The sequence below is a fragment of the Tamandua tetradactyla genome, chromosome 18 (genome assembly GCF_023851605.1).
Source record: "Tamandua tetradactyla isolate mTamTet1 chromosome 18, mTamTet1.pri, whole genome shotgun sequence".
In the NCBI taxonomy this organism is placed as follows: domain Eukaryota; kingdom Metazoa; phylum Chordata; class Mammalia; order Pilosa; family Myrmecophagidae; genus Tamandua; species Tamandua tetradactyla.
In genome coordinates, this window is record NC_135344.1 from 27,562,861 (window position 1) to 27,586,044 (window position 23,184).

General features: G+C 38.2%; 1 protein-coding gene across 1 annotated transcript in view; it reads right to left on the bottom strand.

Moving 5' to 3' along the window:
- RAB27B (RAB27B, member RAS oncogene family) overlaps nt 1–23,184 on the bottom strand; it is a 60,029-nt gene that overhangs the window by 9,973 nt on the left and 26,872 nt on the right. Inside the window, exons 3-5 of the mRNA XM_077135423.1 lie at nt 7,541–7,712; nt 5,816–5,901; nt 1,122–1,225 (exon numbers count right to left, since the gene is read on the bottom strand). Of these exons, the coding sequence (XP_076991538.1) occupies nt 1,122–1,225; nt 5,816–5,901; nt 7,541–7,693 (343 nt within the window). The 5' untranslated portion in view covers nt 7,694–7,712. The remainder of the gene's footprint in view (nt 1–1,121; nt 1,226–5,815; nt 5,902–7,540; nt 7,713–23,184) is intronic.

Here is a 23,184-nt window from a genome sequence, read left to right on the forward strand (position 1 = left end):
GCACACGGCTGTAATGGGAGAAGAGTAATCAAGGCACAGGAAATAAGAAATGCAAAGGTCCTGTGGCAGAAATACGCTTTGGGCCTGAGAAACAGCAAGAGAGCATTTCTGGCTGGAGGCCAGGGAGCCTAGGCAAAGTGAGAGTGAATCAGAGAGGAAGCCATAAGCTGATTACCTAGGCTTTCATAGCTGGAGGAGGACTCTGGGTTTTATTCCAAATGAGATGGGAAGTCATAGAAAGATTTTTAGTAGCAGAATAATATGATCTCAAACTTTTAAATGACTACCCTGGCCACAGACAGGATCTAGAAATTACAAGCATAGCACCAGTCACATAGGACAATTAATCTCTCCTGCTGCTCTCTATTCCATTAGGGTCAAAATTCTTATTGGTAATAAAAAATACAAATGAAATATCTCTTTAGTGCTATGTGAAATTAAAAAATAAAGGAAAAAATCTAATATTACTCCACTCTGTTGGCATGTCAATCCAATTTTAATAACTCACTAGGCAACTTTTTAACTTCACGTTAAGTTTAAATTGCCATGGAGGCTGAAGCTTTTTCCACACAAGATTTCATCAAGCAAAATTATAATGTGAGCTGACTGTCTGACATGCCTTATCTTCATGGGGTGGGGATGGGGGTGGGGTGGGGGTGGGGGTGGCGGGAATGGCTGCTCTGGAGTAGTTAACCCTTTACTCCTTGAACACATTTCAGGTACAAGTATTCCCTCTCAAAAAACACTGCTTGACTTCTCTGTCCTTCTTCTCCGGGAGATGCAACAGATGTAGTTCAACCAGTTGTAAGAAGTCCCTTAGGACTTACACTATACAAGTGAAATTAATTGCCTTTCAGTAAGAGTAATAAAGACTCTTAAAAAGGTGGGGATGAAGCCAGATAGGCTTCCTCTAAAGAGAAAGTCAAAGGAAAGTGTAATCGCAAGCGACCTTGGGTGAGCTACCTAAAGGCCACCACTTTGAAGGTGACATAGGACACCCAGACCTTGTGGCCTCCCCACATCAATCTTGGGACCCAATTTGGTTATATCTTGTACAGAAACATGCAACAATAGCTCTTGTGTCCCAAAGTGGCTAATTCAAGGTACTTGATCCTACTTACTCATCCAGTTTCTGACATTTAGGAAGCTCTGTTGACTGGTGAGGTCAAACATTAATAAGAAGCCCATGGCATCTCTGAAAAACGCGGTGGTGAGGCTCCGGAACCTGCCAAGAAAGCACAGTGAGGAATTCTGAAAGGCAGTCCATACACTTATGAGGATGATGATATAAAAGACAGCTTTCCTTTCAAATACCAAGTCTCCATGGCTAGCCCTTATGGGTTGAACTACAGAAATGGGAGAGCAGGCAGAAAGACTGCTGGATGGCCAGGGGAGGAGATGTGGTTGTAGATTTTTGTTTTTTTCCTTTAAGACCATTTCCTGACTTTTGATTCCATTGCTCATATACACACAGAGTTTGCAACATTCAGTTACACACTTGCTTGCACACCATTTGGAATCTTCTCCTTGAAGGTTCATTGGCATGTTGTGAGCCCGACTTTACAGCAGGCACTTTAATATACATATATATATGCTTTCTTTTTAAATTTCTTTTATACATATATCTTTTAAATAGCCTTTTTCTGTGCTCAGAACAAACCTTGGCACACAGTAGCCTGAAGATGAATGCCTGTGTAACTTTATGAAGAAAACCACAACTTGTTAGTCACTGGAACTAGAATTCTTTTGTAGGGAAAAAATAACTTTGGTGAAAACACTGTTTTATAAGAGTTTTTAGGTTAAACTTGAGCCTTCAGTTAGATCCAGGTCTTATGAAGAGGATGGAAGGTGCTGACGAAAGGAGAAAGAGGAAGATGTGAGGAGAACTGAGGGAAGGTGAGGATAGAAGATAGATTAGTAGCTGGGGAGATAGAGTGAGAACGCTCATTTCTAAGGAACGGTTCTGAAGAATACACCGCCGTGTGCAATGCTAAGACTTTCTCTCCATTACCACTACCCCCTAACATCTTGTGAAGCCCACCCTGTAGGTGCAAAGGGACTACAGGGGCAATGCTGAGGAGTATCACTGTGTTAGCAGTGGGGAAAACCAGAGACTGCCCGCAGGGATCAGAGAGGTTTTAGGTTATATCTGATAAAAAAGCAAACTTGGTGATGGGTTTTTAGAAAGGCATAGAACTTTGAAATGGAGAAGGATATCACTTCCTATCCTAAATGTCCTTCTAATCTTTGGTTTTCTCCATCCATCTGTAGACCCTTTGGGTTAGTCTCCTCAGGGTTCTATTCTTAACCCCTTCACACTCTATGTACATTCACTGGGTAATCTCATCCACTTTCCTGGCTCCTTTAATATCTATTGTTAAGGACACCCAAATTTATAGTTCTGGATCTATCCTGCCCTTTGTGCAGTGTGCCCAGTTACCTGTTGACTATTGAACAAGTCTGAATCTCAGGCACCTCCAACTTTACAGTCCCAAGCCAAACTGGGCCATCTTTCTGATTTCTATTTGCCAGGTGACATGACGATCCTTCTGGTTACTCCAGCCTCCTTCTCCTCCTAACCTGCTCTATGTGAACACTGAACAAATATCTGTTGACCTGCTCATTTCCATCCAGCCACCTGTCATTACTCTGGTTTCGATGGCTATTATTTCTCACCTGGATAACACCACTAGCCTTCTAAATGGGCTTCCTGCCTCAGGTTTTTACTTAGACCTCCCCTCACCCTATTTATCTGCTTTCCTTCTCTTTAATGATAGTAACCATTTTAAACATTTTACATTTAAACATTTTTAATGATTATCCTTTGCTCTTAAGAAAATGCCAAAGCCCCTTAGTAGACTAGATTGCCAAAGCTCTGCCTGAACTGATACCTGCTCATTTTTGCCACTTCATATCTTGATCCGCTTTAGTTCTCAGAAAGTTCACTCTCTTCCTTGGGCTTTCACACATGTTCTTCTTTCTATGGGTAATCTCTCCAACTGCTTCCCTCGCCTCCTGCCCCTTTTCCCTGGATAGTATTATTACATTAGATGAGTATATACACAATAGGATCAGAGGAAATATCATTGCTCCAAGCACCCTTCCTAACACCCACGTCTGGGTTATGGGCTTCTCCCAGTGAGCCTGCATATTCTCTTTGCAACCTATTACTATCCTAAATCTATATTGCAAGTTTTACTTATTTATCTGAATTCCACACTAGACCGTAAGCTCCAAGGGGAAAGGAGCTATGTTCTAATTTGCTCTCCATTATATTTTTATGGCCCACAACATAGTGATTACTCACTAAATATTTGAAAAATTAAAGAAAGTGGGAAAAAGAAAGAAAGAAAGAGGATAGCAATGGATATCAACTTTTAAGTTAAATAAGATTTAAAACAACTCTGGTAGAGAATAACACTTTTGATATCAAAAAAACAGAGAAGAGACATTTTAACCATGATTTATTTTCAAATTAGCATTTCTATTGTAGAACATTGCCATGATCTAAAGATGTAGAGTACACAAATACGCAAAACATATACTCTTTTTTTTTCTTGTGAATTTGTTCCTACCAGTCAAGGGATGCTCACAGAATGTTGTTGAATGTTTCTCCCTCCTTGGGGACCAGTTATACTTATAAAATTTCTTAATTATACTGGTGGCTGTTCTAAGAGTATGTGTGTGTGTGTGTATATCTCATTTGAGGAAAAGATTGTGCCTTTTTCCCTTCTCATTGCCCACAGCACGTGACAAAGCTACTCACAACATGTTTGTTGTATCGATCTGATTGGGGCAAACATTTTCTGACCTCTTGCATCCACAGCAATATAGACAATTAGTCCACTCTTGGACTGCACTGGGCTCATATCCTGGAGCAGTCTTCCCAATAAACGTGTTATTCTTCAATTTTGCCAGGGTTTATTCCAGGAAGAAAGATAATCGATTTCCAGCTTCAACCACCCACCTCATTCTGTCCCATGAGCTGGCAGGCTGGGGAAAACTAGGATCACATAAAGAAACAGATCCCAGAGTGGCACAATCACTCTTTCTCCCTCACTGAGTAAGTATTAAGGCTCTGCCCTGTATCCCTTAGGCTTACACAAGGGGTGTGTTTTTTGCCTCCTGCACAGGATGTCATTTTCATCAATACCCATTATCTCATACGGGCTGTAATGCCAGACGCCCTCGGGCACAGGGTTGAGGTGTGAGGCCTTATTTGTCTTGTTGCTTAGCGACACCTTATATATACAGTGTGCAAGTTCTCGAGGGATGAATAACCCAAGTGTTAGTAAGACTGTCCCTAGTAGCCCCATTTCCTCGTAGAGCAGCTGTCTTAAGGGGACAGATGAGAGAAGTCTGCCTGATGAGAGAAGGATAGGCTGACATATCATGTGCGAGGACATATGGGAACCATATTTTCTCATATTACTTCTTCAGAAATGAGTTAAATTGGTCTATAAAACATACATCTTCGTGACAACAAAACTGACATATGGACAGAGACTCTTGCAAGGAATGACTTCAGAGGCCCCGGCAGTGTTGAAGGCTGTGTGTAAATGGAATTCACAGTCAGAAAAGCTCACAGAGAGGGCCCAGCACCTCTCCTGGCGTTTACACTCAGTGAAAGTGAGAACATTTTGGATGCATTTCAAAAACTCAAGTGTTTATAAGCATAAACATACTGTGACATGCGGTGCATAATTTAAAGGTATGAGCCTCCTAAATATCTTCTATGTTCATCTACTCCCAAGTTTTACTTTATCTAATATTGAAAAGCTACATTGGCTTGGGGGATCTTTAACCTTGAACTCTAAAGAAATATATTTTCATTGCATGATAAACTAGCATCTCCAGTCTTAAGAAATCAATACTACTGTCTACCAAGTATCTATTTTTTTGTGTGTGTGACATTTTATGAGGGTTGATGCTATAAAAACAGGTAAATTGTTTGCCCTTATAAAGCTGGGGTGAAGGTGGCCACCAGGTGAACCGATGAAGAGAGGCTAGAGACAAAAATAGATCTGCCTTATTACAAGATGGTACATATTGGATTTAGTAACTAAAGGAATGACAGGGCCAGTTCAGCAGGAGTTGAGGACAGGGGATTCCTTTCAATTTCATGGAGGAGGTGGAATATGAGTGGGCTTCAGGGAAGGTAAAAAGGAAGTAAAACATTTTAGCTGGACAGCCCGAGTGATATCAGAACTGTAGAGGGCAAAGCCAGTCAGACAGCATGGGACAGACAGGTTGCCAGAGGAACAAAAGGAGATACAAAGAGAAAGATCTTAACAGTCTTTGCTTCAATTCCCTATTCAAGTAGTACTTACAATAATGATAATTTCCCATCTTCATTCAGTTAAATTCTGGAGTTTTTGTCCTACTAAAAATGCAAAAACCATGCATAACAGGATTTTTTTTTTATTTCCATGTACATTTATTGGAAACAAGGGCATTCACGTATATAATCACCTTAATCAAGTTCAAGATGCTTAACACTGATATAATGTCCTTTTGAGCCTTTTCTCCTCTCTTATTCCATCCTGTCCTGGATCATGAACTGCATTTAATTATCATTATCTCTTTAGTTTCTCATTTTTAAAAAATTGTGGAAGCATATATACAACAACATAACAGGAATCTTCATAGAGAGTTTTGAAATATTGATCTTTGAAATCTGGGGCCAAATACACAATGCTTTCTAAAACAAGGGAAAAGTTGTGTGTTTGTTTTATTCCAAGATCACAGATAGCATTGATTTTAAAACAAGTTTTTCTCTGCTATATGTAGCTAGAAACAAGTAATTTACTATTACCTCTCTTGTCCTGCAGTGTCCCAAAGCTGAAGATGCACCTTAAATGCTTTCCCTGAAGATTCATTTGGTCCTTGTGTACTATAAACCTGAAACATAAAATTTTTATCAGTGGCTACTTCTTTGGATTTTATCAACATTCAAATTCCTTGGGTTCACTCAGCATGTTTTTTTCTCAATTACTATAATCAAAGTTCATAGTGCAGAATAAATATTTGCTCTGTTTTTCCCAAAGCATCACATACACTCTCACTTTTAAATGTCAAGTACAAGTATGATTTTCAACACAATTTAGGCATACTGCAAACTTAAATAGATGCCTTCTGTCATTTCCTCACAGAGGCAGCAAACATTAGATTTAGGACCCAAGTTCTAGGTTCAAATACTGAATCTTCATTTAATTTCTTAAAATCTTATTTTCTTACCTGTAAGTAAAGATCCATAATCCCTTCCTACTTCACAGAGTGCTGCAAACTTACATGAAACAACATATGTGAAAGCACTTTTTAAGTAGTAAAGCATTTTACAAATAAATGCATATCTTTTCCTGTAAAACGGATTTTCAAAATTACTTATCTGTGAAGTAAATGTGCAAAGAATGTCTCAATAAGTTGGCCCAAGACAGTTGAAGCCTACCCTTATACTAGCCATTTCTTCAAAGGCTCTTTGTTGTGAAGTTTAAACTTTTAAATGATGACTTTTCTATTTTTTTACTTAGTCAAATCATAACTTTTAATACTTAATCAGCTTCCCCAAGATATGGTTTAGTGAAAATGTTCAAAAGGGGAAATTTTGCAAGATGAATGGGAGTATGGAAGATGGAGATAAGGGTGAGAAAATAAAAAACACCGGGGTGTTTAGAAACAAGTTTGCTAAGACTACATATTGCAAGGTGTTGATTTTCAGAAAAGGTATAGGACATCATAAGAAACTATGAGTTCACTTCTTAGGCAGTGGCTTTCCAGCCCCTATTTCCTTCATTTTCCTTTTTGATTCTCAAGGAATGAGCAGTTTTGTGATATCAACTGGAAGCCGCAGCCACTCTGGCACTCGAGGCCACCTTGGGTGGCAGTAAATCTGGCTGAGCTTCTGTGCCTATGCTTCCCGTCTCACATGTCACAATATCCTTGTTCCTGTCATTAGCGTCTAGCATAGGAGAAGGAAGTGGCTGTGATTCTCACTTAAACCCCTTATTTTGGAAAGTAGCATGGATTGGTCTCACATTCTGTTCATAAAAAGCCCGTGATTGATGGCTGAGTCTACACATAAATAAAAATGCAGCAAGAACTTATAGAGCTCCTGTTCCAGCTTTTTGCCTATCCTGCCTTCAACCTCTTAAGAATAGGGACATGAACAGTTGTTCTTAGGGAGCAGCAGTTGAACTCAGACCAAAGAGTTAATGGTTTTGGATTCTAAATAATTCCGATGTTAAAAGATGCCTTTAGCATTCCTAGAAAACATAAGACACCAATCCATAATTTATTTATTTCAGTTGCCCTGTATGCTTTTGGAGCCAAAGGATAGTGTCACTCAAAATAATTTTTCTAAGAAAAATTTTATTCGTGGTTGAGAAAGTGAAAACTGATATTTTAAAGTAAATTAAAGTGACAGGTTACAAATGTCATATTATAAGGCAGACATCTCACAAAGCAACAAATACAGTTTCTCCATTCTTATCCTATATGGGGGGACTCAGCAGCAAGGCTAACATTATGGTTAAAAACTCACCACGCGTTTTTCCCGAAAGTCTATTCCTACTGTAGTGATGAATTTGGGGTTGAATTTATTGTCTGTGTATCTATAAAGAAACGTCGTCTTCCCCACCCCTGAGTCTCCGAGGGCCAGGAGCTTGATCAGATAATCATAATCCCCATCGGTCATAGTGATGCTGTTGGTGAGCCTGTGCGGGAACAGGAGAAAAATACATAAATAGCAGGTGGGCCAGGCAGGATTAAAGATACTTTGCCTTTGCATTGGATCAAAGCACAACAAATTTAGTTTTCAAGGTTAAAAAATATCAAATACCTATATTCTGCTAAATTCCGAGTTAACCTTTAAAAGTAGCTTGAGGGGTGGATCTGTTATTCCATTAGGGACAGATGTTTTGAAATCATGCCAGGTAATAAGAAACAAAGGGTTAGGTGATACTCAAAATAGCCACCGCTGCGGCCACAGTACAATGAAAAGTACAGGTTTATTTTATTTTATTCTTCTTTTAACTGGTGTCTGTTGGAATCGGGAATATCTCCTGCTATGAAGAGGAGAGAGTACAGAAACAAAAAAATGAGTCAGAGATGATACAGGTACCCAGAGATTCATATTATTTACGGATAGTAAAAGAGAAAAGCCCAGGGACTGTGTTACTTTTGGACATGCAGGGTTAGCTTTGGGTTGTATACAAACAAAATACTCCTTTTTAAATTTAAACAATGTAACAACTGGTAGTATTTCAAATTATTATTTGAAATAATTTCAAAGGTAACGTTGTAAAGCCTTCCGTTGAAACACTGACACCTCCACTTTCCAATGGCAAATGTGCTGTGTGTGGCTGCACAGCAGGGTATTCTCCAGGCCTTGGAAAGGGGGAACTGCTACTCGGAGCAGAGTTATGGGAATTCTGCCAACACTTCTCCCAGCTGAAGGGACTGTCACCCCCTGCCATTCCTCATGCCCTGACCCCACCCCCCCCTTGCTTGCTCTGTTGTGAGGATCCACCATCACGAGGCCATGACACACCTGTGAATAGCGACAGCACCTACTGGATCTTTGGTTACATTTCTCTCAACTCTTGAGTTTAGCAAAACGATCTGCTATTTGGTATAACCTTCTGTTCTAGTTTGCTAGCTGCTGGAATGCAACACACCAGAGACGGATTGGCTTTTAATAAAAGGGATTTATTTCATTAGTTCTTCAGAGGAAAGGCAGCTAACTTTCAACTGAGGTTCTTTCTTATGTGGCAAGGCACAGGGTGATCTCTGCTGGCCTTCTCTCCAGGCCTCTGGGTTCCAACAAGTTTCCCTAGGGTGATTCCTTTCTGCATCTCCAAGGGCCTGGGCTGAGCTGCGAGTTCGGAGATGAGGTATGCTGAGCTGTGAGTGCGGAGATGAGGTATGCTGAGCCGTGAGTGCAGAGATGAGGTATGCTGAGTTGCTTGGTCTGTGCTACAGTTGAGTCTCTCATTTAAACACCAGCCAATTAAATTAAACATCATTCATTGCAGCAGGCACGCCTCCGAGCCCACTGCAGATGTAATCAGCAACAGATGAGGTTCACGTACCATTGGTTCATGTCCACAGCAACAGAACCGGGTGCCTTCACTTGGCCAGATTGACAAGTGAATCTAACTACCACACCTTCTGATTCGTGGGTTGTAGAAGTGGGTCTGTCATAGCCTATGTAGAGGAAGGCCTGTGAAGACTTTTCTAGAATAGAAAAATGTCTCTCCCTGTTATTTGGGAGGGAGGAAGATTTCTTCCACCTCTGCAGACAAGGAAAACATTGCTCTGTTCTTCAAGAGTCCTGCGGTGATTAAAATTAAATTTCAGCAACAGTTTTATTCCATGGATGTATCTAAAAATCACTAGATAATTCTAATCATTTCTACCTGTAAGAAAATGATGTACATGATACACACATACATAATTCAAGGCAAAACTTTGCTGTTCCACACGTTCCCTTTAGTTAGTAGTCAGAACTAAAAGGTTCCATGTCTTTGGGTAAATAATCATAAAGATGTTAATTAGTTGCTTAGCAAATAATCCAAGACCACTTCCTTGTTTGGAGGATTTATGGTTCTTTACACATTAGCTATTTCTTTACATTTGAACCATACTGCTGCTAAATACTACTAAATTTATCATGGATATGTGTTTCATTATTTGGTTTTGTTGTTTTGTTATATTGTGTGTGTGTATGTGTGTGTCGAGGCAGAGTTTTATGAGAGTTGCCAATACGTACTCCAAAGCTTTCCTCCCCTATAACATGCTTACTTTACTGAGTAGACTCCCAGGGTGGAAGTTTGCTGATCATGAATGTTCTCTCTTTCTCTTTTAATATCTAGATAAGAATAATCATTTTTCGGGAAAAAATGTGTAGCAGCCATGGAAAACCAGCCTTCCTTAAAAGGAAACGTCTCAATTATTGACACGAATTTTTACTTGGAAATGTCTTGGCTCTCTTGCCTGCATTGATTGAGAGCCTGGTTGTGACACGTTCTTAGCCTGGGCAAGTCTGAACATCCTATCGTGATTTCACAGTTGAAGATGCTGTTGCTGATGGTCTTTGGGTTGAATAGATTGCTAGAGGAGATTATTACCAAAATGATACGATTTTACCCTATTTAAAGTAGATTACCACCACTACAACTTGACCATCTTTCCTTTTCCCCCATACTAGCTCATCTGCAACTCTTCTGATGGAGGATAGAGTCTGTAATTTCCCTAGCAGAACTGGATGAAACTGTTAACTCTCTTGGGAGTAGAAAGAAACTAAATATATTCTCACTCAGATATGAATGACTGAAGCCAAATTCTTCCTGGGGCACAAGCTTTGATGGGGGAAGAAATTGAAGCCACTAGCTGCTTAAGTAGAAGATAAAATCAGAGAATAGTATGGCTGCCAGAAGAATGAAAAGAATGGACTCAAGAAGATACATTCCAGGACTACACAACACTAACAGTGACCCTAATGCAAACTGTGGACTGAAGTTAATAGCACATTTATAATAATGTTCTTTTATCAATTGTAACAAAGATAACACACTAATGGAAAATGTTAATAAAGGGGAGATATACGCAAATTCTGTATTGTCTGCATGATTTTTCCGTAAACCTACAACTTCTCTAATGAAAGAAAAAGAAAAAAAAAAAGGAGATACATTTATAGACTTCAAAATTTTACTCAATGTTAACTATGTTTTTGGCAAAATGTTTTTTGTGACAGTCTCAATACAAAGTGTTAGGCCCAAGATGAAAATTCAAAAAATATAATTCATAATCTAGTTCCTGACAAGGCATGGATACACACAAGAGTTATGAAATGAAACAAGAAAATACAACATAAGTTTGCAAGACAGAACATGATTAATTGATAAGCGAGTCAACTAGATGCTATGCTTTGAATTCAAACAACTGGGTGAACTGCAGCAGTCTGAGAAAACTATGGAGGAAGATGAACTTGCACTTAACCTTAAGTACAGGGAGAAATTAGATACCAGGAAGGAGGGGGTCAGGCTTCCTTGGCAAGAGCATTGTGCAGTAGATCACTTCTCAATTGTTGAAGGAGACAAAGCACCTCTTGCCAACTACCTGACCTACCATGTATTTCTGACGGGCAGCCAATCTTCCTGTCTGTTGTCTGGACACAAGTCTGTCTAGGGCCAAAAATAGGGCTGCCTCCAGGCAAGCTTCAATCCAGAATGAACTGATCCAGGCTAGCATGGATAAGTCCGCTCTGGTTAATCCTGGCTTTTCTCTGTTCGTGAAGGGTGATAGACACTTTGCGGATTTAATACAAATTCCACCCAAAATGACTGCAAAGGTTGGCACTGTGGAAAACCTTAATTTAGTGTACCTAATGGACTCTGTAAATAAATGATGTAGTAAGCTAGGTTAAAGATGGTCTGCCTCTAAGTTTCTTTTTAAAATGAAGTTTCATTCATCTGATTTTAAGTATAGGAATACTATTTATATATTTTAAATAACTCTATAAATATAAATCTATGTAATTCCTTTGTGTTGGGTTGTGTTCCTCTTTGTATTACTCTATGATATTTTAAACCCTAAAATCATAGGACCTTGATGTTCTATCCTCAGCACAGCAAATGCGACACCACAAAGAGAAAAATAAAAGCCTCGGCTAAGTTTCCTTTTCCAAGAACTGGGCTAAAAAATGAACCGGGAAGGATCAAAAAGCTGACAAGTTTAGCAGTATTGTTTTTTCCTGCACAATGATTGATGGGCTTGTCAGTTCTTGGCTTTCTAGACTTAAAAGGGAAGAAAAAGCTAGAAGATAGTAATGTTTCAGGAAATGCATCCAATTCTCAGTCATTATCACTGTGTCACAAGCTATACCACAAGAGCCAGGAGGTCTCTTAGATATAGAAACTAAAGTGTTATCTCCAGAGCTCTTTATGGGGAGACAAGGGACTGGGAACAGTCGAGAGAACTGAAATTCATGAACACCCTGAGGCTCTCTTTAATGAAAGGTCTTGAAGATAGCAGGAAAGCCAAGCAATACTGTGGTCTAGTGTCTTAGTTTACTGATGAAGTAGTGTGCAGAGAAGTTACTTGACTTGCAGGGATAACAGCTACATATTAACAGAGAGAAATCCAAGACTAATGTCTATTATGATTTGAAACGAAAAGTAGGTTAGATGGCTAGAAGGTGGAAATATTTTCACTATGGACGGAGGGAATTTTCTCCTGGATATTAACAGGCACATAATTTTCATAAGTAGCATCTCTCTAGTAAAGTCTCACTTTATCACTCCCCCACTGTGTTTCATTCTTGTCCAATAAAAGTTTTGTTAGTGCAGGGATTTAATCTTCTTTGCCCACAGCAGGATCCACAGAGCCCAGCAGTCTCTGACATACAGTAGGAGCTTAATATGTATTTGCCAAGTGTATAAAAATCTCCTCTCTGCAATTTTTCGTTAGCCACATTACCTGTATGTTTAAGCCACTTACTTGGACCAGATACGGTTTTATGCTTTGCTTTAAATGTTTAACTTAATGTTCAATATTTAGATGAATGTTGAAATGTTTAGAATTTGTAAAATTAATTTCATAATGATCTCTTGGTAGAAGTTGTGTGTCTCCTAGTTGGTGACTTGGATTCTCCTAACTTCCTTATCTGTGAGATGAGTGGCTTAGAATAAAATGACCGCCAGATACTTTCCAAGTTTTGCTTCCTGAGCTTGCTTTTCTATTTTAAGTTGCATGAGAGTATAAAAACCATCTCAAAATACAATATTTATATCTTCAAACGAGCAGTTTCAATTAACCTGGAAAAAAGGGAAAGAGAGGAAAGTTGGCGGCAGGTGGACTGTACTTTTTCAAAGTGAGATTTGTGCTGGCAGAGAGCATACGAAGTCAGCAGCTGAACAGGTGAGGACTCAGAGAAGAAGGCTCCTCCAGAACACCCATTCCCTCATCTAGCACACACTCCTGGAGCCTCTTATTTGCATGACATTTTGCATGGCTCTGAGATTACAGTTGTTGCTTTTTAGTGGGGGAACTTAACAAATGCTACAGTGATTTATCAATGACTACTATACAGAGGGAATCACCCATGCAACCTTCAGCATTCTTTGCTAGTCCACTGATTAATAGCCTCAAAGATATAATGACAAGCTATGATGAAATCTTGTTTCTTTTAACTTATTACGTTAATAAAAATCAACTTAATACGCTCAAGGCACTTGGGAAAGCTTAAGGGAGCAGACAAAGTGTGACTGATCTTACTTTGCATTTAGTGTACTGGTTTTAGTAAAATAAAGCTTGCAAGCATAAAATGGACAGATGTTTAATATTTCCTCATTTACTATTTCTGATTGCCTTGTGTTGAACTCCAGTAGGTACATTTTGAGGTCTGGGACCCTCATAGTAATAGCTTTACTGTTTGAATGATAGCCTGAGGGAGGTACTCAGTAAATAACCTTGAAATTAGTGCCCCCATAACCACATTCATGTCCTGAAAGTTAGAGATAAAATATGGATGGCTAAACGACTCTAGGGACCTGTGATCTGGGCATCAATAGTACGGAGCCATGTTTGGGGGTTAGGCAAATAAAGGAATAAATTTACTTTAGTGTCTTCATTTGTACTGTTTGGAAGGTTTATTGCTGTAAATGTTTATTTCAATTTTTCTTAAAAGCTATTTAGAAGCCATAGATAGGAGCTTTTAGGGAAAGATCAAACCAAATTGCAAAACTAAATCCATGTCGACTTAATCGAATCATTCTTACTTAAGTTATCAGTGGTCAATGTGCCCACTGTTGTTTTACTCTCCGATCAAGTGATCTAACAGAATAAAGAATTTATTGAGCTCTGATGTTCAGCTTACACCCTTAAAGTAAGGGATAAAATATAGGTCCACTTTAAACTGATCTATTTCCATTGACATGCTATTATTCTCACAAATTAACTCACACCAAGCCAATGAATAATTTAATTTCTCTAAAATCATTTCCTCCAAAATAATATTTTTCCTTTGCTTTATTTCATGGTGTCTTCTGAAACTGTAAAAATTTCTTCCTTTTTTACATTTATTATGGAAAATTTCAAACATATACACAATTTGAGAAAATGGTATAATTTCCCAGATATCTATCATGAAGCTTCTAAGTTACTAGTATGTGACCAGCCTTGTTTCATCTATCCTAAACCTCTCCTTCTTTCTACTAGATTATTTTAAAGCAAATACCTGACATCATAACACTTTTTCATAAATAATTCAATATATATATATATCTAAAACAAGATTTCTCAACCTCAGCACTACTGACATTGTATACCTACAGGGAAGTTTGTCAAACATTTGGCTTTTTGAGAATCTAATAGATAAAAAGTCAGAAAGTAATACTATTTTAACCTGTATTTCTCTTACCGTGATCAGGGTCAAGCATCTCATTTGTTTAAGGGCTATTTGTATTTCTTTACCTGTAAATAGAATGTTCCTCTCTCTTGTCCGTTTCCTAGAATGACTTTATCTGCACTACTTTAAGAAACTCCTTATATATTAGGGATATTAAAACTGTTATCTAATTTGAAATACTTCCTCTAGCTTGTTTTCTTTACTATGTGATGGTTATGCCACTCAAAAGATTTCTTTTTATCATTTTTATGTTGTTTTTTGGAAGAAGAATCAAATTTTGAGTCATACTTAGGAAAATATGCCCACTGCAGGTTACAGGGGGATCCATCCATATGTTCTTCTAACATGTAATGGCTTCAGTTTTACATTTAAACCCACTTGGAATTTATTATAATGTATCTTATGAAGAATTGACTTATCTTTTTCTACATGGCTACTAATTGTCCCAATACAACTTACTTAAAAATCCATCTTTCTATCACTGATTTGAAATGCTGTCTCTATCATATAATAAATTATATATATATCTGTATTTTTCTCTTCTGTCCACTGGTCTATCTCTTTATGTGGCACTACTGTAAATGTGATTATTCATTAAATGTTTTTAACATCTGAAAGGGTATTTCTTCTTCACTTTTCTTTATGATAATGAATTTTCCTAACCAAGAAAATGGCATGTATTCTTATGTGGTCAAGTCTTTTTTTGTGGCTTTGAGGATAACTTCATAGTTTTCTTCATGAAGGTTTTGGATGCTTTTGTTAAATTTACACCTAAGTTTTATTTCCTTTGCTTTCATAACTTGGGGTTCTCAGACATCAGTTTGTTACTGTTGTTGTTTTTATACAGATTATTCGTTTTTGTGTACTGATTTTATTATCCAATACTTTGCTAAATTCTGTTATTATTTAGAGTGGTTTTTCAACTCATTATTCTGAATTTTCCAGATGTTCAGTCATGTTCTTTATTAATCAATAGAGTTTAGATCTTCTTTTCAAATTTGTATGCTTCTGTTTTCTCTCGCCTACTTCCACTGGCTAATACCTCTATTATAAAACTGAGGAATAGTAGAGAGAGTGGGTATCCTTATCTCATTCCTGATTTTATTTGGAAATTATCTAGTATTTGCCCTTAAGTGAGATGTTGGCTGATTTTAACATAAATGGATATTGAATTTGTCAATTGCCCTTTCTTCCTCTATTAAATTATTATGATTTTTCTCCTTAGCTTGATTTTATTTATAGATGTCCTAATATTGAACCATTTCATAGTTCTGAAATAAATCCCACTTATTCATGTTTTGATTTTTAATGTGTGTTTAGATTCTATTTCTTATACTTTATTGAATTTTTGCACTAATATTCATAAAAGAGCTTCATCTTTTTTGATGAAAAAAATTTGAATTTTTGACAAAGGAATGTCAATATTGCAGGGTGTTGAAAACAGATGGTAATTAATATTTTAAAAATTTAATGTATGTGTGAGACAAGCAAAAAATGTTTATTTGGTACAAAATTTATATTTTGACTAGTGCATTTCCTAATATAATTTATGTGGACAGCTTATTCTAACACCATAGTACTTGGAACCTTGTGTAGGGCATGAGATTTTGTAGGTTTGTCCAGAGTAATGCCCAGATAAATCCCAGAGCGATTAACAGTGAATAGGGAAGTATTTGCAGAGTCCCCTTGGGGGAATGGTGAGAAAGGGGTAGAATTCAACTTCCTCACGTGGAGAATTCTTGATATTCTCACAGGCAGTGGGGACAGCCAAAGCAATAGGCCGAGCCTCTAATCTTGGGGTTTGTTCATATGAAACTTAATCCCGCAAAGGATAAGCTAAGCCTACTTAAAATTAGGCCTGAGAGTCACCCCCAAGAGAACCTCTTCTGTTGCTCAGACGTGGCCTTTCTCTCTCGGCTGACACAACAAGCAAACTCATTGCTGTCCCCCTCTCTACGTGGGACATGACTCCCAGGGGTGTGGCCCTTACTGGCGAGGTGGGACAGAAATCCTAGAATGAGCTAGAACTCAGCATCAAGGAATTGAGAGAATTTCAACCAAAAGGCGGAAGAGTGAAACGAGACAAAATTAAGTGTCAGTGGCTGAGAGATTCCAAACAGAGTTGAGAGGTTATCCTGGAGGTTATTCTTACGCATTAAATAGATATCACCTGTTTAATTAAGGCGTCATGGAGAGGCTGGAGGGAACTGCCTGAAAATGTGGAGCTGTGCTCCGGTGGTCATGTTTCTTGAAGATAACTGTATGATCATATGGCTGTCGCAGTGTGACTGTGTGGTTGTGAGAGCCTTGTGTCTGATGCTCCTTTTGTCTACCTTATTGACGGACAAGTAAAATATATGGATTAAAAATAAATAATAGGAGGAACAAATGTTAAAATAAATTTAGTAGATTGAAAAAAAAATTGGGGTTTTTTGAGTTCTGCATTTTACCCAGTTCATAGAAAAAATACTCTCTTTTCTGTGCTCTGAAGTAACTTAAGTATCCTTGGAATTACCTGATCTTTAAATGTTTGAAAATTTTCTTTATGAAATCATCTTGTCCTGTTGATTTCGCATGGGTGTGTATCTTTTAATAATTCTCTGTATCTTCTTTGGTAATTGGTCTGTTTACACCTGTCTCTATTCAGGTCAGTTTTGCAAAGCTGTAATTGCCTAAAATACTTATTTCATCTAGGATTTCAAATGTACTTATATAGTTACACAAACTATTCGTGAATGATTTTACACATTTTCCTCTGTTTGATGCTTATTTTCTACTTGACATTTCTAATTTGGTATAATTTATATTTGTGATAGTGTTTAGAAAACTAATCAAAGAACTAGTCATTATATCATGAATTTATCTTAACTTTTTTTTTGCATGGGCAGGCACCGTGAATCAAACCGGAGTCTCTGGCATGGCAGGTGATAATTCTGCCTGCTGAGCCACCGTCACACCGCGCTATTTCAACTTTTATAATATAACCCATACTCTATTAATCTTCCTTATTTTCTACCAATGACATTCATTTTCCCCTTAGAGCACCTCTTTTGACCTACTCTTTCTATGTCTAAATTCTATCACACCCACAACTTCCTTGTCTGTGTGTTCTTTGATTTCTTCAGTTTTACACCCTTTTCCATACACCCATCAACAGACCAAGTTCTAGTTGAGCCTGCAATTCTGGACTTGAAGTTCCTAAAACCCAAATTTGTTCGAGGTGAGTTTGGGCTGAGACACCTCATGACTGTGGTCAGAACGAGGCTTCTCCCTGATCCAAAACATTTTCACCTGAATTGAAAGGGCTTTTAACTCACTCTGTTTACTAATATCGATCCATTCAGATCAGTACTTTTCAGGCATTTCCTTCCTAGTGGATTGTTACAACTCAGCAGGAACCAGCCAAGCACAAAGCTATTTTGTCCCCATTTGCAGCACAATATTGACAGGTGTTCTAAATGGAACCTTTTTGAGAAGGACAAGAAAGCAAAGGCCCAGCATGATCCCTAAAGTTCACCTGTACCAGCACATAGAAAGCAAATCCCTAATTGATGTGCATATAAACATTACTTAGTAGATCCAAATCTCACATAGTTAAAGCAATTTCAACTTGTTGCCTTGATGAGTAAATGGTCACTCATCAAGGAAAAGCCAATGCCTTACAAACTTGCTGTTTCAGATTGAAAGCAACCTCTCTGAGGGCTTGTGTTTATGGGTTAAAGGCAAGTGAGAATTCTTTAAACGTTGATAAGCTGAAACACCCACTAGTAAAGAGAGAGAGCTTAAATGTCACAGTCTTTTTGGAAACATAAAGGTAGTGCAATCCCAAAGCATGCCTGAGTTCCTGCTGTGGCTTCAGCCTGCGGAAGCTCACATGCGGTGTCACTGACCTGCTGACTCACCTGGGTGGCACAGGATAAAGAGGGGTTCGCTATTTCTCCAGCTCCCACAAGTTCTCCTTCTCTAGCTCCTCTGAATCCTGGTGAGATGTGTGGGCAGCTCTGTGGTAAAGGCAACAGCTTCCTCCCAAGTCAAGTGCACCATCGAGGTTGGAGTTGATGAGAGGCATGGGTAACTTCCAGTCACCTCCTGGGTTCCTGTTTGCTCTCAGAGATTCCTGTCTAACCCTCCTCTCTCTACTTCATGCCCATCTTCCTTTCCCTACCTCGGTTCTGCTGGTTTCATAAATAAAAGCAACAGGCTTACTAGACTGCCTAGCCAGCTCCCACAGGTGTACAAAATTTGATTTGATTAATAAATCTCTTATCCTATGTCTCTTATGATGGTTCTCCTTCTCTGATCAAACCTTCTCTGATATCTGAATACTTTATATAAGACAATTACAAGGGTTGATGAGGATGTGGAGAAAATGGAGCCCTCAACCATTACTGGTAGGAATGCAAAATGGTGGAGTCACTTTGGAAACAGTTTAATTCCTCAAAAAAGTTCAAAGTTTCTGAGTGACCTAGCAACTACACTCCTAGATATATACCCAAAAGAACTGAAAACATACGTCCACAAAGAAAACTTACACACAAATATGCATAGCAGCATGATTCATTAATAGCCAAAAAGCGGAAAGAGCACAAATGTCTATCAGCCGTTGAACATACAAATAAAATGTGGCATATCCATTTGGTGAAATATTATCTAGCCATAAAAAGAAGTACTGAAACATGCTACAAATCGGATGAATTTTTTTTAAATGGACAAATTTTGAAAGCACTCTGCTAAGTGAAAGAAGCCAGAAACAAAAGGCCACATATTGTATGATTCCATTTACACGAAATGTTCATAGAGACAGAATGTAAATTTGTGTTTTCCAGGAACTTGGTGGGGGAGAGAGGAAGAATGAGAGTTACTGTTAATCAGTACAGGGTGGTTTTAGGGGGCAGGGGAAGAAGGATGAAAAGATTCTAGAATTAGTATGGATATTTGCAAACCTTGTGACTATATTAAAAACTATTGAATTGCACATTTTAAAAGGGTAGATTTTATTGTATATGAATTACATCTCAATAACATTGTTTTAAAAATTCAACAACCCAATAAGGTAAGAATATTATTATATATATTTTTTATCATTACAATTGAATTTTCCCCCCCTTTTTTGTGAAAAATAACATACCAAAAAAGCAATAAATTTCAAAGCACATTGCAACAATTAGTGGTAGAACAGATTTCAGAGTTTTTAGGTATGGGGTAAAAATCTAAAATTCCACAAATTTTTGGATTTTTACTTCTAGCTGCTCTAAGATACAGGAGACTAAAAAGAAATATCAATATAATGATTCAGTATTCATACTCATTTGTTAAATTCTATCTTCTCTGTTATAACTCCATTTTCTCCTTTTACCTTCCTCCCAATCTTTAGGGGTATTTGGGCTACACCTGTTCTAACTTCTTCATGGTGGAAGGGGCTGTTGATAATATGGGTTAAGGGATGGAACAAGCTGATGATCTGGAGAGCCTGGCCTCTCTGAATTTCAGGACTTACCTAGTCTAGGGACCCATCTGGAGGTTGTAGGTTTCTGGAAAGTTACCCTAGTGCATGGAACCTTTGTAAAATCTTACATAATGCCCTAGGTGTTCTTTACGATTGGCAGGAATGGCTTTGGTTGGGATTTGGCAAGCTATGATAGGTAGCAATATCTAACTGAAGCTTGCATAAGAGTGACCTCCAGAGTAGACTCTCACCCTTGTTTGAACTCTCTCAGCCACTGATACCTTATTTTTACATATATTTCATTTTACAAACAATTTTTGGATCTAGCTCCACTAGCTTGATATATATTCATACTTGTTTACAATGAAGTCACTTACTAATAAATACCATGTATATTCAAATAATGAATCCTGAAACCTAATCGAAAGAACCTCTAGAACATACTCTGTGAGCCTAATTTTCACAAATGAAATAATTCCTTACTTATAAAAGGTTTGTTATTTGACAGGGTTTTCTTTCTTTTCTTCTTTTTTTTTTGCATGGGCAGGCACTGGAAATCGAACCCGGGTCTCCAGCATGGTAGGCTGGAACTCTGCCTGCTGAGCCACTGTAGCCCCACCCTTGACAGGGTTTTGATAGCCAATTACTATGCAAAATAGCTCACAAATCAGGATTGTGTATTTGAAATTCATTGAGAAAAAGCAGGGTAAACTGGTTTTTAGAGCATCAAATTACAATTCTGGGAAAGAACTTGAGTGCACATGTAATCCAATGGATCCCAGACCTGGCTGATATCAATATTTCCTGGGGAACTAATAGACACAAATGCAAGGGTCTCTCCAGATACAGAGAATCAGAATCTCTGAAGGCAGGTCCTGAAAATGTAGTTTTAAAAGTTCCTTGAGGCATGACAGCAGAACAGCCAGTTTTGGAAATTATTTTTATCAACTAAACTTAAACCATGTCTACAGGAAACTATTCCAGAAGGTTGAAACTCTGTAACCCCTTTTGGCAACCCAATCCAGTACAGAACAATCCATTGGTATGGAAAGGAGCCAGTATATCTAATTTGATCATATTACAATTGAGAGCAATTTCCTCTTGCTGCTTGTCATCAGCAAAGCTTGGTGCACAGCTAGTTGACCCCTTCTTCTACCGAAAACTGTTATTACAAACCCTTTAACATTCTTTCCTGGCTACATATAAATTTTTCCCTCGTATGTTCAAATTTTTATTGCCCTGAAAATTAGAAATAGCCCCAAAATGTTATAATTTTTCTCACTCAACACCCATATACTATGTGCACTGATATGTTTGTGTTAAATACATTAAGCCTTGAAAAATTTTGAAAGATGTAGCATCTGACCTGAAAGCTTGTCTGCTTTCCTCCTTAGTGGGCTGCATGAGTTCTTTTTTTTAAGGGAGTTATAATTTTTTTTATGTTTTCCTAGATCCTTTCAGCCAGGACTTCAGCTGGGGTGGAAGAAAAATAAATGTCAAGTCCTTGACGTTCTGTAAAACCCTACATTGAAAGAATCTTTTGCATATATCTCCTCCAAAATTCAAAACCACATCATGATACAATAAAACGGAAATAATCCCCATTGAACAGATTAGGAAATAGAGACAAAGAGACCAACATCTTGCCTGCAATCAGTCACCAGGATCAGAAAATGGGGTTTCCTAACTCAGTGCCTGATGCCCAGGCCACACTCCAAACTAAGACAAAAGCATTAGGGTTTTTTAATGCTTCCAAGATGATTCCACAGTACAGCCAATGTTGAGAAGCATGGACCTACATCCTAGTTCAGAAATGCCTCACTGCCAGTGAGTCCTAATGTGAACATCTGAAGTATGGACCCTTCTCATGCAGACAAATATTTTCCTAACATATTCCTTTCCCATCACAGGCACCTGGTTCAGCAGGCTACACAGCACTAGTTGCAAGACAATTCCTTTCCCTCATCATGAGGAGGACACGCTGTCTTCTGTGAAGGCAGTCAACCCTTCCTTTTCTCTGTTCCCTTCCTAGTAGGAGGTGACAAGGGCATGTGTGACGAGGGAGAAGGGCTTGGAGAATTATGGGATATATAAAAGATATTAAATTCATATATGCAAATTGAAACTTTTACTCGTAAACAATACCATGTAAGATATGCTTTTAAGTTAAAGAGATGCTTATTTTGTAAATTCTTTTACTAAATTTTCAGACATCAGCCTAACTGGCTATTTTTTTTCGGAAGTCATGATTCTATTTTTCTGCTTTGCCTCATTATCTGAGAAAAAGCCTAGTAATCAAAATATCTGCCCACAACTTTGCCTCCCTGAGAGGTGATGAAGCCAAATTAGATGACATGTTCATAAGCAAACATCTTTGAAAATAAGACGAGTGCCATAGCATTAAAATTTTCTCACTTAAAAATAATTTGAGATAATTCACAGAGCCATGTTATCCCAAGAATGAGAAAGATATCAAGTCCAAGACCTCTTTAGGAAAAGAATGTCAGCTGGCCATTGTTTTAGCTGATATTTAACAAGAAACATTTTATGAGTTTAATAAATGCTGGAAAAGACAGATTATATCTACAGAGAATGGCATTTGTCCAAAGAAAGTGCTTGTTTGTCTCACAATGGCTTTTTTTCCATTATGTAGATGTTTATGTTTATCAAAATTTCTGAAATGGAATTTAACTTCTATTATATGATGGGAAGCTGAATAGAAAATAAGGCTTCTACACTTGATTCTTAACCCTTAAAATGTGGTTGGGGAGAAAACAGACAAACGTCAAGCCCCTTACCTGATAAGTTATTTGAAATGATGCCAAGTCCAGAAAATTTAGGGCTCTAAGTTTGACAAATGTTCAAAGGAGAAAGAAACTCACAAAAGGGTGGGTGAGTGGGGGCAGCAATAATCAAGAGGGCTTCATGGAGGAGGTGAGATGAGAACCGGGGTTTGGTGGGGAAAAGGAAGAAAGGGGAACCGGGATGAGAAGAGCACTGGTCCAACAGGCAGAATGTGCACCAAGTGTCATTGGCAACAGGAGATTCAGTTTAGAGGGAAACAGAAGAAGGGTTCTAGGGAGCTGGTAAGGCCTGGCCTTGACCATGGTGCAATGGTAAAAGCTAGACTTTGAAATCCACACTCTTGGATTTAGATTTGCCATTTACCAATTATGCAGCCATGGGCAAATTGCTCAAAACAAAACAGCAACAATAAAAAAAAAAACCCAGCAGACTTGATGCATTCAATCACTGGGAATTCCCCTCCACAAATCCCTCACCACCTTTGACTTGCCAAGAAATGGGAGCCATACAAATATTTTGATTTCTC